The following is a 16,851-nucleotide window of genomic DNA, read 5'->3' as shown; positions in this document are numbered from 1 at the left end:
GGTTCATGCAAAATTCTCTGTCTTACTGGGACCCACTTTCTCTAAATTTAGTTACTTAATAAAGAACTTTTATAACTTATTTCTAGGCTCTGTTTTAGGACTATTTTGGCTCTTAAGAACTGTGTGTGTGTGCCGATATTTTTAACAGAGGAAAGGGATTAGTATAATATTTATTATTATAATGATAATAATTATTATTATTAACAGAGGAAATAAGATTTCTGATTGACTTCATATAGCCAGTTATGATGAATGGTCTGCTGTTATGCCAGACTTTCACATTTCTTACACATTTACATATATTCCTATTAAATATCAATTTCTGTGTTCTATAGTCACAAGCAATGAGTAGCACATCTGATCTGCTGGACAAAATTTTAAAAGCAATTGAAGAAAACATTACCACGGAGAATAGTTGCTCTCTTCTTACAGCTCTGGACACGTTACTGAACTCTGACAGTACAAAGGAAATGGTATTTGATGTAATAAAATTCATTAAAATGATAGAATAAACTGTTTTAAGATTTTTAAATATATACACAAATGATAGAATATTTAAACTGTTTTAAGATTTTTAAATATATACACGTTTTAAATGTTGCATGGTTCATTGAAACTAAGTGTTTGATACCTGGAGGTTGGTTACAGTCTCTACTTCTGTGTATATTTGGAATTTTTCATAATACAAAATTTTAAAAATTTCATTTACCTCCAAATACACTTATTATAAAAGTTTAGAATTCGGAAGTTTGGCTGGCTAATTCTAAACATAGTTTGGTACTTAGCAATATTAATTGGTACAGCATAAGTTTAGTATTTCTCCCCAGTCACTACATTAAATTTCCTAAATATAAAACTTAAAGAATTTTAAAGAATGTTTTACAGTTTTAATCATCAGTGTCTTTTAATTTTATAATATGTTCTTAATTTTTGTCTTAAGAAAAAAATCATTTAAAATTGGATTGACTGAGAAAAAGCAAAATTAAAATATATCTTATTTTTAAATGCAATTAATCAATGGTAATTAATAAGCTAATTGCAAATTATTGACATTTTTTATTTGTTCAACAAGAATGACAAAAAATTTCATCATATTTATTATTACTGCATAGAGTATTTGACCTTGTAATGTCATAGCTGATTTGAAAAGGCTGTGGAAGGTATTTACGTAAAGGCCATTGGTGGTTTAAAACAGTGTTTGGTTAAAAGGATAATGCTGAAAGGATAAGGTTCATGTTCACTATAAAATTCTGTTGTTAAAGAGCAAGCCTTCATAAATAACTTGTACCCGACAATCTTAAAAATCTAAGTGATGACATCATTGATCTAGCTTAGGAGTAAGTAGATTCGGAAGGGAATAATGACTGGTTGCTATGACAATGTGGCTCTGACCAGCTGCTGATTTGTTGCTTGAACACAGGGTTTTACGTGCAAGATCCAGGCTCTGCGTGATAAGCTGTGGATCTTCCTGGTTCAGTCTTTCTATGCTGTTCGTCACACAGAAAGCTGGAAGCTGATGAGCACAGATGATCAACAGAAAATCCAAGCAGGTATATTAGCCTTGAGATTTTTTATTCTTATAATTGTGACAAGAGATATTTTAAAGGGATTCTAATAAGTGATAGGATTAACGTTTGTTTGCTTCTGTTTGCTTGCTAATTGAAACTGGTGCTGGTATGTTTAGGCAGTTTTAATAAATCATGCTTTTTTTCTGTCCTTAGAAAATGAAACTCATTTCCTTATATATACATATATAATTCTACTTTATCTTAGCAACTTTATATTCTAGCCAAATTTGCTTAAAAGCATTCTTTTAGATAGATTTAGAAGTATAGGAAAATGTAACCCATATAGAACAGATTACCAAACATACTTTCTCTCCCTTTTAAAATATATTTTTCCATAAAGCTTTCCCATCTTTTGCGTAAGATACTCTTTCTTGTGGTTTTGCCTAGATTAGATGGCTTTATTCCATGATCGATTGGTTCAGTGATACGATGTGTGCTATTGCGGAGTGTCCCTCAGGAGCCGCACAGTGCTCTTTGACATTTAATAGGTACCATTTGAAATATTAGCATTAAACAAAAGATTTATACTGCTCAGAATGTGTGTTTGTTTCAAAAATGTTAAAATAAAAAATTGAGGGTGTGGAACTAAAAATGGCTTCATGACTATTTTTGGGTTAAAGCAGGTACCTTAGGAAAAATATTGACACATTCAGTAAGTATACTTTTAAAAACATTTTAAATTAAGAGACTATATTTTATGAAGCAACATTTCTGTCCTATAAAACATGGAGACCATATGTGATATAATATATTCTTGATAGTACATGGATATGTTAAATTCTTTAATGATTTAATCAAAATATGATTTGCTCTGTCTTGCATTAAAAGCATAACACGATGGTGTAGCCAGATGATCTCAAGAGCACTTTTCAAAGAAATTCCAACAAAATAATAAAACAACAAAATCCATGAAACAACAAAAGTCATGAGAAGGTCTTTAGAAATTGGAATTTTTTTCCTTGTGACTATTTCTGTACTGATTTTTAGATGACAGTTCATCTGTACTATACAGTGTAAAAAACTAAGATCAGCATTCCATGAGTAGGTGTCATTCAACTCTCTTCTGATTGGGAGTAAACTTTGCTCTTCTCCATTTTTAGAGGATATCATAGTTAAGTTGGGTCCCGAACAATGTTCTTTATCTTAATTCTTCAAAGTGCTAATTTAAAATACATGTAGGGGCTTCCCAGGTGGCACAGTGGTTGAGAGTCCGCCTGCCGATGCAGGGGACATGGGTTCGTGCCCGGGTCCGGGAGGATCAATCCCACATGCCCCGGAGCGGCTGGGCCCGTGAGCCACGGCCACTGGGCCTGCGCGTCCGGAGCCTGTGCTCCGCAGCGGGAGAGGCCACAACAGTGAGAGGCCCGCGTACCGCAAAAATAAATAAATAAATAAAATAAAATACATGTAAATACATACATATATATACACATATCTAAAACAAAATATTATTGGTAATCCAACTAATTGTCAAAAAGAACTTTTCAATCTATTACATTCTATCAGTGTAAAAATAATTTTTAAAATCTTAAATATGTTGAATTATAATGAGTCCTGACTTATGCATAATTATTGCATTGGGAAATCCCAGATAAAGGAGTAATTCTAGGTTGTTTTTGTTATAACATTTCTTACGTTCTAGTTTGAGTTACTGATCTTTGGGAGAAATCTTGTATTAATTTCCACCTGTATATTTTTGTGCAGTCATTTGCTAACCACAAACCAATCCTTGTAATGCTATTTCTAGGATCCTTCTTTGTCTTATAACATAGTTCCTATAGAATAGAAATAGTAGAAGGTGCATGGTAGGGTTACAGATAATTTGATGTATTTTTCATCAGCTGTTTTAATAAAAATAAAATAAATTTTGGAAAATATATGTATATATTTCTTCAAAATATATTTTAAAGCTACATAACCTTCAAAGGGAACAAATACATTAGCTAAACTATATTTATGGCTCTCATACCATTATTCCTATATATTTCCCTGACGTCATTTAAATTCTTATTTGAAGAACATAAACTGAGTTCCCCAATAATTCCCATATAAACCTAATCTATAAAATGAATATTTTATGTAATTCTAAAAAGAATGATATAGGTTTAAGGATTGTCTCTTGTTTTATTTTCAACAAAACCTTACCTTTTTTCTCTTTACTCCTTCCTCAGGACATACCTGCAAAATCAGAAAAATTTTAAGAGTATTTTAATATTTTTTAGGATAGAAATTTTCTCCCATTGAATAGTTTATAAAATATTACATCTCCAAATATCTCAATATTACATTTCAAAAAATCTGTAATTTTTTGAAATTTGGAAAACTAGCTGAAAAGGTTCTCTAAAATTTCAAGCTTGAGAAAATTCTAAGTTTTTGTAAATGTATAAGTCTTCTCTGTGAGACTGTACATTTCTAATTTATTAATTTTAATAACATAAAATCCATAGGGACAAGAAAATAAGATTCAAAATGAAGTTCTTTAAGAAAAATTCTAAAATAGGGAATTATTTATGTGTACTAGATTGGTTTCAACTTTTTAAAAGTTATTTCCATCAAAATGTAATCTTTTTCTGCTAATATACTATTTTCCCTCTACTTCTATGGTAATAATAGTGCTTCCTGTAAAATTAGATTGCTTTCTTTTTCCTACAGCTGCATTTGACAAAGGTGATGACCGAAGACTTGGCAAAAAGCCTATATTCAGCAGCTCTCAGGTAAACTTTTACAATTTTACAGGCCCAGATGAAACAAGATAACAAGTGATTTAAATTTTATCATTTTATATTTCAGAATAATTTTAAAAAATCTATTCTTTCATTAACTAAAGCTGTTTCTGGATGGAAATAATTTTGAGTCTCGTTTTTAATCAAGTGAACATTTTGTAAATTTTTAAATGATATGCATTTTTTATATCCAGCTGGTATGGGAAGTGAAATATTGTCTACCATTTTTATTTCCTTGAAAACCTTTTTGGCAACTAGCATGTTGGAACTATTCCAGATCAGAAATTGTCTAGAATTCTAGATCTAGTTCCATGTCTGTTTTTCTAATTAACCTACTTTTTACAAAAGAAGATTTTAGTTGTCCCAGTTTTCTCTATACTAAGATTTTAATCCACATAATAGATTTTTGGTGTGAAAAAGGCAGTTAATACCAAGAGTACAGTTGTGTTCACTTTAAAAGTTACTTGGTGTACTTATATGAGTTAACTAAAAATAGTCAAACTCTTAAAAACTAAGTAGAGTGGTGGCTGCCAGGGGCTGGGGAGATAAGGAAAAAGGGAATAATTGTTCAATGGGGATAGAGTTTCAGTTTTGCAAGATGAGACCGTTCTAGATATCTGTTGCACAAGGCGCATATAGTCAACCTGACTGTACTGCCCACTTAAAAATGGTTAAGATGGTAAATTTTATGTTATTTTTTAGTGCGCACACACACACACACACACAACACACATGTTACTTGGTATATTCATTATAACATGAAATACATTTTTCTTCCCCTAAAATGTTATTAATGATGGTTAGAGTTCCAATCTAGCTAACTTAAAAATGGTCACTTAATAATACATTTGAAGCATAAAATTATACTAACCTAGGCACACATTACAATGATATGGAGACATACACTGAGAGTTCCAGTTTGGAATGCAAAGAATATATTGCCCTTGCAAGAGTGGAATTGGGAATCTTCCTTATCAGCCAGTAGATAGGAACTCACACAACTCCAAGCCACAAGCAAGAGCTCTGATGGCTTGAGGCAGAGGTCAAGCTCTAAATGTCTTGGGTGAGAAACTGTGAGACGCTGGAGCTTTTTGCTAGTAAACCTCCTAGGACTATTTCCCTAAGTGTGTTCCATAATATACTAGCTTCATCATATGTTCTACCTAAGAACATCTAGCGTCAACTAAGGTTGAGAATTGCTACACACCATAGCTCCTCTTAGACACTAACGATGCACATCAGCACCTAAAAGCTCTGAGAAACACTACAGTAAAGAACACTTTTGAATTTTGTTTTCCCCAAGATTTCCTCAAATTTTATAACCATGGAACACCACTAGACTCCCTCTTGACCCGTTTTAAGCATGTTGTACAGTTCCACAGAACATATGTTAGCAAATGGCACCTTAGAACACTTTTTCTATGTACTATGTTCCCTTTCACCCTATGTGTTTTTGTGTGTGTATGTGTGTGTGTGTGTGTTTTAAGGCCACCATGATTTAGCCTACCTGCCTTTCTTTCCCCTGTTCTATCTACTAACTGCTATCAACCAGGCTTTTCCTCCTTCCTTGCCTTACAGCAAAACAAAATCTCATTTCCCTTCCTCAGTTCCTGACTTTCAGGTTGTCCAAGGGTTTATACTGTTAACCACAATGGGAAGGAAACAGGCTAATATGTTTTCCTCAGAAAGGCAGCATTGTACTGAAATGGGTGCTGGACATAAAATCGTAAGAGTTCAGATCTTGACTTTATTATCTTTGTCATCTGTGAGTCTTAGTTTGCTTATCTGTAGAATGGAGTAATAAAACCTAGCCGGGATTATTGTGAAAATTAAGTGAGATAATTTATGTGCAATTGTCTAGTATGTAGTAAGTCCTCAATAAGTGTGGTATGAATAAGTGTGTCTTCCAAAATGAGATGAGATCTTTTAGAGGTGGGAGAAAGTTGATGAGATAAAATAGAAACGTTTAAGAAGAGTGCTAGTACTAAAATACTTAGACTAAAATTATACGATGTCTGGGATTTGCTTCAAAATAAAATGGTGGTAGTTATATATGAAACAGAATTGGCCAAGAGGTGATAGTTGTTAAAGCTGGGTAGTAGGTATGTGGGGATTCATGATACTGTTCTGTCTTCTTTGATTATGTTTAAATTTTTCTATAATAAAAAGTAAAACAAAATAATACCAACAAAAAGGAATAGTACTAGACCTGAAAGTGTGTCCAAGAGGAATGCTTTATTTTATTTTTTATTTTTGGCTGCGTTGGGTCTTTGTTGCTGCGCACAAGCTTTCTCTAGTTGCGGTGAGCGGGGCTACTGTTTGTTGTGGTGTGCGGGCTTCTCATTGCATTGGCTTCTCTTGTTGCAGAGCATGGGCTCTAGGTGCGCGCGCTTCAGTAGTTGCAGCACATGGGCTCAGTAGTTGTGGCTAGTGGGCTCTAGGGCTCACGGGCCTCAGTAGTTGTGGCTTGTGGGCTCTAGAGCACAGGCTCAGTAGCTGTGGTACACAGGCTTAGTTGCTCCACGCCATGTGGGATCTTACTGGACCAGGGATCAAACCCATGTCCCCTACATTAGCAGGCAGATTCTTAACCACCGTGCCACCAGGGAAGTCCCAAGAGGAGGGCTTTAGAGTGTTACTCTTTTTTCTTTATCTTTGTCAATAGCATGTGGTGACCATTCCCAACTGGTCAGTTGTATATAAGAAACATACATAAACTTTGTAGATGTAAGTCATAGATTGCCTAAAAATGCATATACGTTGAATCCTCACCATGGTATACTATGTTAATGTGAAATTTCTAAAGGGGTAGAGCACCCCATATACTACATAGATCTCACCCATAGCATGATGCTTTAAAGTAGATAGATTCAAGGATAGAGTGAATTAAGAAGGATTAGTTTTAAGGGTGGGAAGAGGTCTAACATCAGAGTCTTCCTGGTTTTAGGTATTAAAAATAGAGAAATGTTTTTTTTGTTTGCCTGTTTGTTTTTGCGGTATGTGGGCCTCTCACTGTTGTGGCCTCTCCCGTTGCGGAGCACAGGTTCCGGACGCGCAGGCTCAGCGGCCATGGCTCACGGGCCTAGCCACTCCACGGCATGTGGGATCTTCCCAGACCGGGGCACGAACCCGTGTCCCCTGCATCGGCAGGCGGACTCTCAACCACTGCGCCACCAGGGAAGCCCAAGAAATGTTATTTTTTTTGAGCTAAGATTTGATCTAGCCTATTTGGACCTAGCCTATTTGAACTTTATAAGTATTACAGAGAATCCTAGTACACAGCACTGAATGGGACCAGTCTCCACCCCTAGACATGAGTAATCTGAGGCCCAGAGATATTAGTAATGATTTCTTAAATATCCTATCTTCTATTCTTCAGTTAAAAGCAAAGCTAGAACAAGAATCTAATGATTCCTTTATTATTATACCTTGCTTTTGCTAAACTTAACTAGGTCATTTATTATGTATATACATATGTATGTGTGAATATAGACACACACATATTTATGTTATTTTTATCTTAGACAAATTTTAATTGTAATTAGAAGCTTTCATATTTAGAAATAACTAGACCTTGAACTGTATATCAATATGTGCTCAGATTTGATAGCCATCATCACATGTTCTTGAGTACTCAGTATATGATGGGCATGGTGCTAAGGGATACAAAGATGAAGACAACACAGACACTGTCTCATACAGCTTCCAAAAGGGAGTATTTATATAACAAATGGCAATATATTCTTAAAATTTTATTCTGTAATTCCTACCAGTTTTTTAAATTTTGTTATTCCCTTCCATACAACGTTGTTCTAAGCAAAATTATAAAGTAGGTGCATTGTCTTTAGTGCCCTTCTACTTTCCCCTTTTTATCTATTTCACCTGTTTGTAGGACCCCTTTTCCTTTCTCCAGACAACCAGTACTGTATTACTATGTTGTGGTTTGTTTTTTTTTTTTTCTCAAAAACCAAACTTTTCAGGGACTTCCCTGGTGGTCCAGTGGTTAACACTCCGTGCTTCCAATGTAGGGGGCATGGGGTCGATCCCTGGTCAGGGAATAAGATCTCACGTGCCACGTTGCACAGCCAAAAAAATAAAAAAAGAAAACTTTTCAGGTGTAATGTGTTCTTTCCCAGGGGCTTCCCCCTCCCCACCCCCCCCCCACCCCCGCCCTTGCTTCCAGAGGATTAAATATTTAGTGATAAAACTTCTGGAATTTGGGATAGGATTGAAGAGAGAATTTTTGGTGAAAATCATTAACATACAGATGATTACCTGCTTAAAGCAGTAAATCCTGAGCTCAAGTCCTAGTTCAATCCCTTATCAGCATGTGGCCTTGGGTTACATACCTGCTTTAATCCCCAGTTTCTTGTTGAAGAAATGGAGATAACAACAGGAGCTGTCTCATAGAATTGTTGTGAGGATTAAGTGAGATGATACATGAAAAGCATTTGAGCACAGAACCCGGGAGTGAGCCCTCGAAAAATGTTGGATATTGCTATCATTCACCCAAGGCATCCTGACACCATTAAGTATTCATCTCTACCATAACTTCATAAAGTTAAATAGTATGCCTTTTAAAGTAGAATTTCCTGTTAATTTTGTATGTTTTATTTCAGATTTGATTAAGGTAATGTGATCAAAGACACATTCAAATGACCCCAGATCATTCAAGTTTTAAGTGGCCCTAAATCATAATCTGAATTTTGCTGCTTTTTCCTCTTTGAAAAACTGGCTATTGAAACATAAAGTATTATGTCCAAGACTTCAGTCAAGTTACAGAGTATTTTTTTTCTTCTTTGTAGCAAAGGAGACAAGTTTCTGACCCTGGTGCTATAAAAAACAAATCTTGGAGAGAAAGTAACAAGAAAGAGTATTGGAGTTGTCCCTCTACGAATCAAAAGATGAAATCCGATGGATTAGGAGCGTCTGGACATTCATCAAGTACTAATAGAAATTCTATAAATAAAACTTTGAAGCATGATGACTTAAAGGAAAAGGATGGTACAAAAACCGCATCCAAGAGTACAAAAGAATTAAAAACTGTGGGAAAAAATGTTTCTGGAAAGCCCAAACCTATAATAAAGCCCAAAACAGAAAACGGTGATAATGCAAAGTCAGCAAAAATGTCACCTAGACAAGTTGTGGAAAGATCAGCAGCAGCAGCAGCAAATGGACAGAAAAATTCAGTAAATGGAAAAGGAGTGAGAAATCAGGAAGGTCAAATTACAGGTGCCAGACCCAAGGTACTCACTGGGAACTTAAACGTGCATGCCAAAGCAAAGCCTTCGAAGAAAGTGACAGGCAAAGATTCTCCACGCCTCAGGATTTCAGGGCCCTCCAGCAGATCTACAAATTCAAGTATGGAATTACTGACTTCCACTGACTGTCTGGATGAACCAAAAGAAAATGGGTCAATAAAAGAGAAGCCTTCTGGTCATAAATTTTCCCTTTGTGACTCTCCAGGACAGACTGTGAAAAACAGTGTAGAAAGTATCAAAACTTCCACTGTAGGTGGGTTTTAACACTCTAATTTTTAATAGCTATTGAGGAGCTTTTTAGGAACAGTTAAAGTTCCTAGAAAAAAATGAACCTATGTTTCGACTTTTATTTAGTTTCAAATGCAAAAAGATTTTAGTAACATATATTCATGCAAACTGAGAAAAAACAGTTTTTCTCACCGTAACATTTAATTTTGTATATAGTGTATGACCAGTGAATTTATACATACTTATTACATATTTATTCCTCAGTCTCATGGCTCACTCTTCTTAATTTATAGCAGTAAAATCTCGACCTGTTTCAAAAGTTACCAATGGAACTTCCAATAAAAAAAGCATTCATGAACAAGAAACTAATATAAATAACAGGTAAGCATTCATTGTTTTACCTAGACATTAGCTTTCTCTGGAAGTTAATTATATACTAACTTCTAGCTAAATATTGTTAAAATATCTTTCCTTTGTTAGAAAATTTAGTATATTTACATAATGATATTTAAAAACTTTTCTTATTTATTATGTAAAATGACGATTGATACAAAATGATAGAAGAATAATTTATACTTGTGGCACCTTATTATGCATTGCTTTACCATAGTTGATCTACAGTTTTATAAACTTAAACACTTAAGAACCTATGGTTTTTTCTATTTTCAGAAAAGAGATATATTTTTTATTTCTTTGAGAAAAAATATTTTTTTGTTTTTTTTTAATTGAAGTATAGTTGATTTACAGTATTGTGAAAAATATATTTCGTGTATGGACCTTTTAAAAAATTATGTTTTGGAATCTCAGTGTAATACTGAACGCAAATAATTTTTCCTAGTGTGCTAAAGAAGGTCACCAGCAAAGGAGACAGTGATCCAGTACCACAGGCAATTTTAAAGAAAAGAGGAAATGGCAATGGATGTAGTACAGCTCAGCAGAGGACAAAGAATGCCACAGTTAATCTTGCTAAAACTCAAGGTAAAGTTGAAATACTCCCAGGTATTACTTCCTTGTTTAAATTGAATAAGCAGAACTCTGATTCTGGAACTTTAGCAACAAATAAGCAAAGTATAACGTGGTTTCACTCATTTTACATTCATTTCATATTTTAGAGATGAGATTTTATTCTTCCACTTTTCAGACAAGTATTTTGGTGTTTTGGGGTGTGAGTTTAGTTTTTATTTTCTTTTGTGAAAAAAATAATTAAGGGAGTCACTAGGTTATCTGCATTTCTGGTCCTTCTGTGTATTATACCTGTGCTTCTTCAAAGTTTCATTGATAAATATAAGAATTCCATCTGCAAAACCAACACTAAAGAGCTCTTTAAAAAGTAATGTACAATCTAGAGAGCTGTAATACGTAGGGAGGAAGAATTTTCCCTCTGGGCTCTGTGCTATGCCTGTTGTTTTTCCATATTCTAATAAAGAGAAGAATACTGATCAGATTGCATAATTTGCTAATATAATAACTGATTTTAAAAATTAATTTGCTTTATGCATCAAGCATTCACATATGTAAGAGCAGTTTGTAAAATGCTAAAACCAATTTTGAGGTAGGTAATGAATTAATACTGAAAGTAAATTTAAAAGTAAGCCAGAGAAAAGTTATTCATGTTCTAGTGACAGCTAAAAATTAAACATTTAAAAAGATTTGATAATTCTGTTTGACAGATTTAAATGCTCAAAATATCATCTCTAGGATTTCAACCATTATAAACAAATGAATTCCCAGAATTAATCCTCTTTCTTTCCAGTTACCAGCTTTAGTTCCAACTGCAGATCTAAGTTGTTAACCCTAATGACCTACAATAATAATGATCTGGCTATGAGAAATAAATTAGCTTTGTTACTGTTTGAGGAAAAAAATTGCAACAATTTCAACATTTCTATTTTGTGTTTTAGCTTGATTCTGCTTTTCAGCTATGTGGAACAGTCTGTTTTCCCCCCTAGAACTTCAAAGGGAAGAAAGACCCTTACTGCTCTTTTGGCATAAGAAAATCAGATTTTTCTACCCCCATATATTTATGCAAATCCAATTCTGGAATAAGAATCAATGCTCTTTACTTGAGGAGGAGAGATCCTATTTTAATAATTTTACTTAAGATACTGGAATACTTCCTCTATATTTGTAATAAATTTTTTTTATTTTATCACATCACTAACGCCTAATTTGTAATTGTCCGTTTGATCATTATGTTACCATTTCATTGTTATCTATTTTATTTCTTCTAAAGGGATTTAAAAACAAATATTGAATTTCACTCACAAACTGGAAGGTATATTTTTGAATTTTCTTTACTTAGGATCCCAAGGAGAGTCACCACATTCAGTAAAATCTTCAGGGTCTTCAAGGCAGTCTGATGAAAATGTGACAAAATTGGACCACAGTGTAACTACAGATAAACAAACACCTAAGAGAAAAATTGTCAAGCAAGGACAAACAACATTGCCTAAGATTAGTGCAAAAATAGTAGCAATGCCTAAAAACCTAAATCAATCTAAGAAAGGTGAAACTTTGAATAATAAGGATTCAAAACAGAAAACACTTCCTGGACAGGTTATATTGAAGACTCAGCCTTCTTCTCTGAGACCTTTAAAAAGTGAACCATCTGTTGTCCAAAAAAGTGTGTTTCGTGATGTATGTGATAATAATAACAAAGGCAATGTTTCTGAACAGAAGCCTCATGAACCTCTAATTAATCTCACAGCCGGAATCAGTGATACAGAAGCATGTCAGTCACCATGCATACTTGACCCACAAAAGCCATTAAACAATCAAGAAAAAGAGAAGTTGGTGTTAGAATGCCAAAATATTTCAAATCTAGATAAATTAATAAAACATGAACTGGAATCAAAACAGATTTATTCAGATAAAAGTGAAACAAATTTTTCTGGTCACAAAAAAACAGATCAATGCAACACAGTTAAAATACATTGTCATTCTGATGAGAGTGATAATGTAGATCCAGAATTTTATAGCACCACTGCTCTAAAATCCATGATTTCAAATCCAAATGAAAACTCTTTGAACTCTAATCCAGTTTGTGACCTAGATTCAACAAATGTAGAGCAAGTCCATTCAGTGTCAGATAGGGAGAAGCAAGCAGGGAGAAAAGATACAAACAAAAAATTAAACATTAAATGTGTGAAAGATGTTTTACCTTGTGTTCCTGAACAGACAAATGGTACCTTAAATTCTGGTCAAGATGACAGAAAATCTAGAATTCATGTGGAAGAACAGACAATTCCCCATCAGTTTTCTGATGACTCTGCCATGAATGGAGACAAACATGCTACAGTAGACTCAAATACTTCCTCCAAGTGTTTTTTGGAACAAATACCAGGGAAAAACTCTCCTAAAGACATGGAAACAACAGAAACTCCAGAGAGCCATGAAACTCCAGAAGCTCCATTCATGAGTCACTGGAATTTGAGTACCAGTGTTCTGCATCAGAGAGAGAGTCCTGAATCTGACAGTGGCAGTGCTACAACATCCTCTGATGACATAAAGCCTAGATCTGAAGACTATGATGCTGGAGGGTCTCAGGATGATGATGGGTCAAATGACAGGGGTATTTCTAAATGTGGCACTATGCTGTGCCATGATTTTCTTGGAAGAAGTAGCAGTGACACCAGTACTCCTGAAGAATTAAAAATATATGATAGTAACTTAAGAATTGAAGTGAAAATGAAAAAGCAAAGTAGTAATGATCTTTTCCAAGTTAATTCGACAAGTGATGATGAGATTCCTAGGAAAAGGCCAGAAATTTGGTCTCGATCTACAAGAGTCCACCCTAGGGAAAAAGAAAATATTCCACGAGGCAGTATCCAGTTTGCTCAGGAAGTAGATCAGGTTTCTTCCTCAGCAGATGAAACAGAAGATGAAAGGTCTGAAGCTGAAAATGTAGCAGAAAATTTCTCTACATCTAACCCAGCTCTTCAGCAGTTTCAGGGAATAATTAATTTAGCTTTTGAAGATGCAACTGAAAATGAAAGTCACGAGTTTCGTGCAACTAAAAATTTTAAAAGGTCAGTTTTACTTTCGGTAGATGAATGTGAAGAACTAGGCTCTGATGAAGGGGAAGTCCATGCTCCCTTTCAGCCTTCTGTAGATTCGCCTTCACCTTCTGATGTTTTTGATGGTGTTTCTCATGAACATCATGGAAGGGTCTGCTACTCCAGATACTCACAAGGAAGTAAAGGTAGTATTTTAGAATGTAGACAAGAGAAAGCCAATAGTGTATATAAAAACAAAAGCTCTCCCTTGGGTCTTAGTAGCATTGACTCTTCAAGAAAAGATAAACAGAGTGCTTCAGCCACAGAAAAAAAGAGCACAACAGATGTCCTGTCCAGAGGAGGCAGACAGCTTCCTCCAGAAGATAAAAAAGTAAACAGTGGAAGCAATGTGGTTAATGACTTTCAGCCACGCAGCAAACTTTCAGATAGTGATATAAAATCTCAAGAAAGACCATGTCATCTGGAACTTCATCAAAGAGACCCCAATTCTGACATACCAAAGAACAGCTCTACAAAATCTCTGGACTCTTGTTGGAGTCAAGTTCTGCCTCCAGAAGGTCAAGTAAAAGAGAGCCATTCTGCAGCTACCAAGAAAGCTAATATTGCTTTATCTGCAGGTAATGTACAGATATAGAAATGCTAAATCCATAAGAAAATGAGTTTATAGAATTTTAAAGTTGTAGGTAGCCCTGAATGTTATATTTTAGTTAGATAGAATAATTACTTAAGCAACAGATTCAAATTTTAAATGAAAACTGAAATTTCTTAATAGAGTGAAAATAGCTAGTTACTCTTTATTGTTCACTTAAAATCTTAGTGAAAAATTCATATCTAGTAAAAATTTGGGTGGTTTATTAGAGCTAACCTACTAAGAGATTTTACATGAAAGAATAAAGGGAAAAACTTAGTTTGCTATTATTTAGTTATTTATGTCTAATTTAACATAGGAATTATTGACTATTAGAAATTTTATTATACATTGGATATGATTTATGAACTATGCTAATATATATCTAAGAGGGCTGTGCAATAAGTATAGTAATATGTAACTAAAAGCACTGAACTATTTTAACTAGATTAATTATTAAAATTTATATACATTTTACAGAGATTAAGACTTTCAGGATCACTATAATTCTATTCTAAAATTTTCAAGTAAAAAGATAAATTTCCTAAAAGAGATTATATTTAGAAGCAATGATAATATATGAAAAAATCCCAGGCTTATTTCATATGTATAGATGGTTTCCTGTCTAATTGTTTTGTGTGTTTGTCTTCCTTATTATAGTAATTTGAACCATGACCCACATTTAAAATATGCAATAGTGGCTGACTGAGTAGCTAATGTATACCAGAACTAAGAAAAATACTTATCAGTAGTCCCTGTTCAGCAAAATCACAAGAATAGGGAACTCTTTAAAGTTGTACTTTTTTTTTGTCCTTGCTTGCATCCTCCTTTGCATGTGCAATATATAAGTCTTTAGATAAAGTAAGTCTTTAGATAAAATGTATTTATTCTCCCTTTGAAACTGGCTTACCTTAAAAGTCACCATCAAATAACCGCCTCTTATTTTCTCTTTAAGTTTCTATTATAGTGAATTAGATACATGTGCGCGTTCTGTTTATGTTTAAATAATTTCTGTTTTCTGTATCACAAGTTTTCAAATTAAACTGGAGAATTATTGTTAGTTGCCTGTTGATTTTGCTGCTAAACATTACCTTTGAGTTTTTTTTTTCAAACGTAGAAAAAGAAATGCCTCAGAAATCTTGTCAATTTTGTATAAATGTTATTTTTCCCATTCTCTGGTTTTCTTTGGACAATAACTGTTATATTGTGTTAATATTGTTCTACAGAACTCTGAGGGGTACCAACATGTGCAGTTTTTACATTGTTTAGTATTATGAATTATTTCAGGAGACATAGATGATTGTGACACAGTGGCACAAAACTACATGTATGACCATCGGCCTTCAAAAACCCTCTCTCCAATATATGAAATGGATGTAACAGAAGCATTTGAGCCGAAAATGGAATCAGAAACACATGTTACAGACATGGATTTTGAAGATGAGCAACACTTTGCAAAACAAGATTGGACGCTATTAAAGCAACTGCTCTCTGAAGAGGATTCAAACTTAAATATTACAAATTCTATTCCTGAAGACTTAAATTTAGCACAGTATCTAATCAATCAGACACTACTTTTAGCACGAGACAGCTCAAAACCTCAGGGTAAAGCACATGTTGACACTTTAAACAGATGGAGTGAACTAACATCTCCATTCGATGATTCCTCAGCAAGCATCACCATGGCTAGTTTTTCCTCTGAGGATTGTTCACCCCAAGGGGAATGGACAATTCTGGAACTAGAAACTCAGCATTAAGAGTATTAACACTTTGGAAAATGTTAAACTATGCCACCCCTTTATTTTTTTGATGCTTATATTATATCCAAGTGATAATTGCATTAGCCTATTAGACTATCCTTAATATTGAGGAAGTCTTTCCAATTTACTGAAGTAAACATAGTTTGTTTATTAATATATCACATGTAGAAAAAAGTGTTTTTCTAAAAATCTTGAGCATGTTTTCTATAATTATTAGAGAAATTAGAAGACTTGTAAGGAAACCCTTGCTTTAGTTTTCCTTTCCTAACTGATCATTCATTTACTTGTTTATCATTCAATAATTTAAAATGTGAATGCACAAGTAGAACAGTCCCTTTACTTTTTGCTCTGCATATGGTAACCATAATTTAACAATAAAAAAACTTATTGTGCTTGTGTCAATTTATGTAGAGTTAATTTGTAACATTCAAACGCAGGTTGGTATGGTTGAGGCTGATAGCTTAATATTAGAAAAAACCTTCGCTTTCCCAACAATTCAGGTCCAGGAAATTGTCAAGTAAATGCATCTCAAATTTCACTGACATTTTTGCTAAAACAGGAGACGTGGAATTTCCTGTAACTCTTTTTGGGATATATCCGCAGAAAGGCATCTGCCCTTGTTGAAAAAAAGTGGGAAAACTGTCCATCTGTTTTATCTATATAGACT

General features: G+C 34.1%; 1 protein-coding gene across 1 annotated transcript in view; it reads left to right on the top strand.

Annotated features, from left to right (window-relative positions):
• Nucleotides 1–16,181, top strand: part of BTBD8 (BTB domain containing 8) — a gene marked incomplete at its 3' end in the record, with an annotated part of 88,552 nt that extends 72,371 nt beyond the window's left edge. The window contains exons 11-18 of the mRNA XM_082832305.1: nucleotides 336–473; nucleotides 1,421–1,550; nucleotides 4,221–4,282; nucleotides 9,097–9,805; nucleotides 10,074–10,161; nucleotides 10,619–10,758; nucleotides 12,083–14,413; nucleotides 15,712–16,181. Of these exons, the coding sequence (XP_082688431.1) occupies nucleotides 336–473; nucleotides 1,421–1,550; nucleotides 4,221–4,282; nucleotides 9,097–9,805; nucleotides 10,074–10,161; nucleotides 10,619–10,758; nucleotides 12,083–14,413; nucleotides 15,712–16,181 (4,068 nt within the window). The remainder of the gene's footprint in view (nucleotides 1–335; nucleotides 474–1,420; nucleotides 1,551–4,220; nucleotides 4,283–9,096; nucleotides 9,806–10,073; nucleotides 10,162–10,618; nucleotides 10,759–12,082; nucleotides 14,414–15,711) is intronic.
• Nucleotides 16,182–16,851: the final 670 nt, after the last annotated feature.

This window comes from Leucopleurus acutus, assembly GCF_964270905.1.
Source record: "Leucopleurus acutus genome assembly, chromosome: 2".
In the NCBI taxonomy this organism is placed as follows: Eukaryota; Metazoa; Chordata; class Mammalia; order Artiodactyla; family Delphinidae; genus Leucopleurus; species Leucopleurus acutus.
The sequence above is the reverse complement of the archived record's forward strand: the minus strand, read 5'-3'. Positions and strand labels throughout refer to the sequence as shown.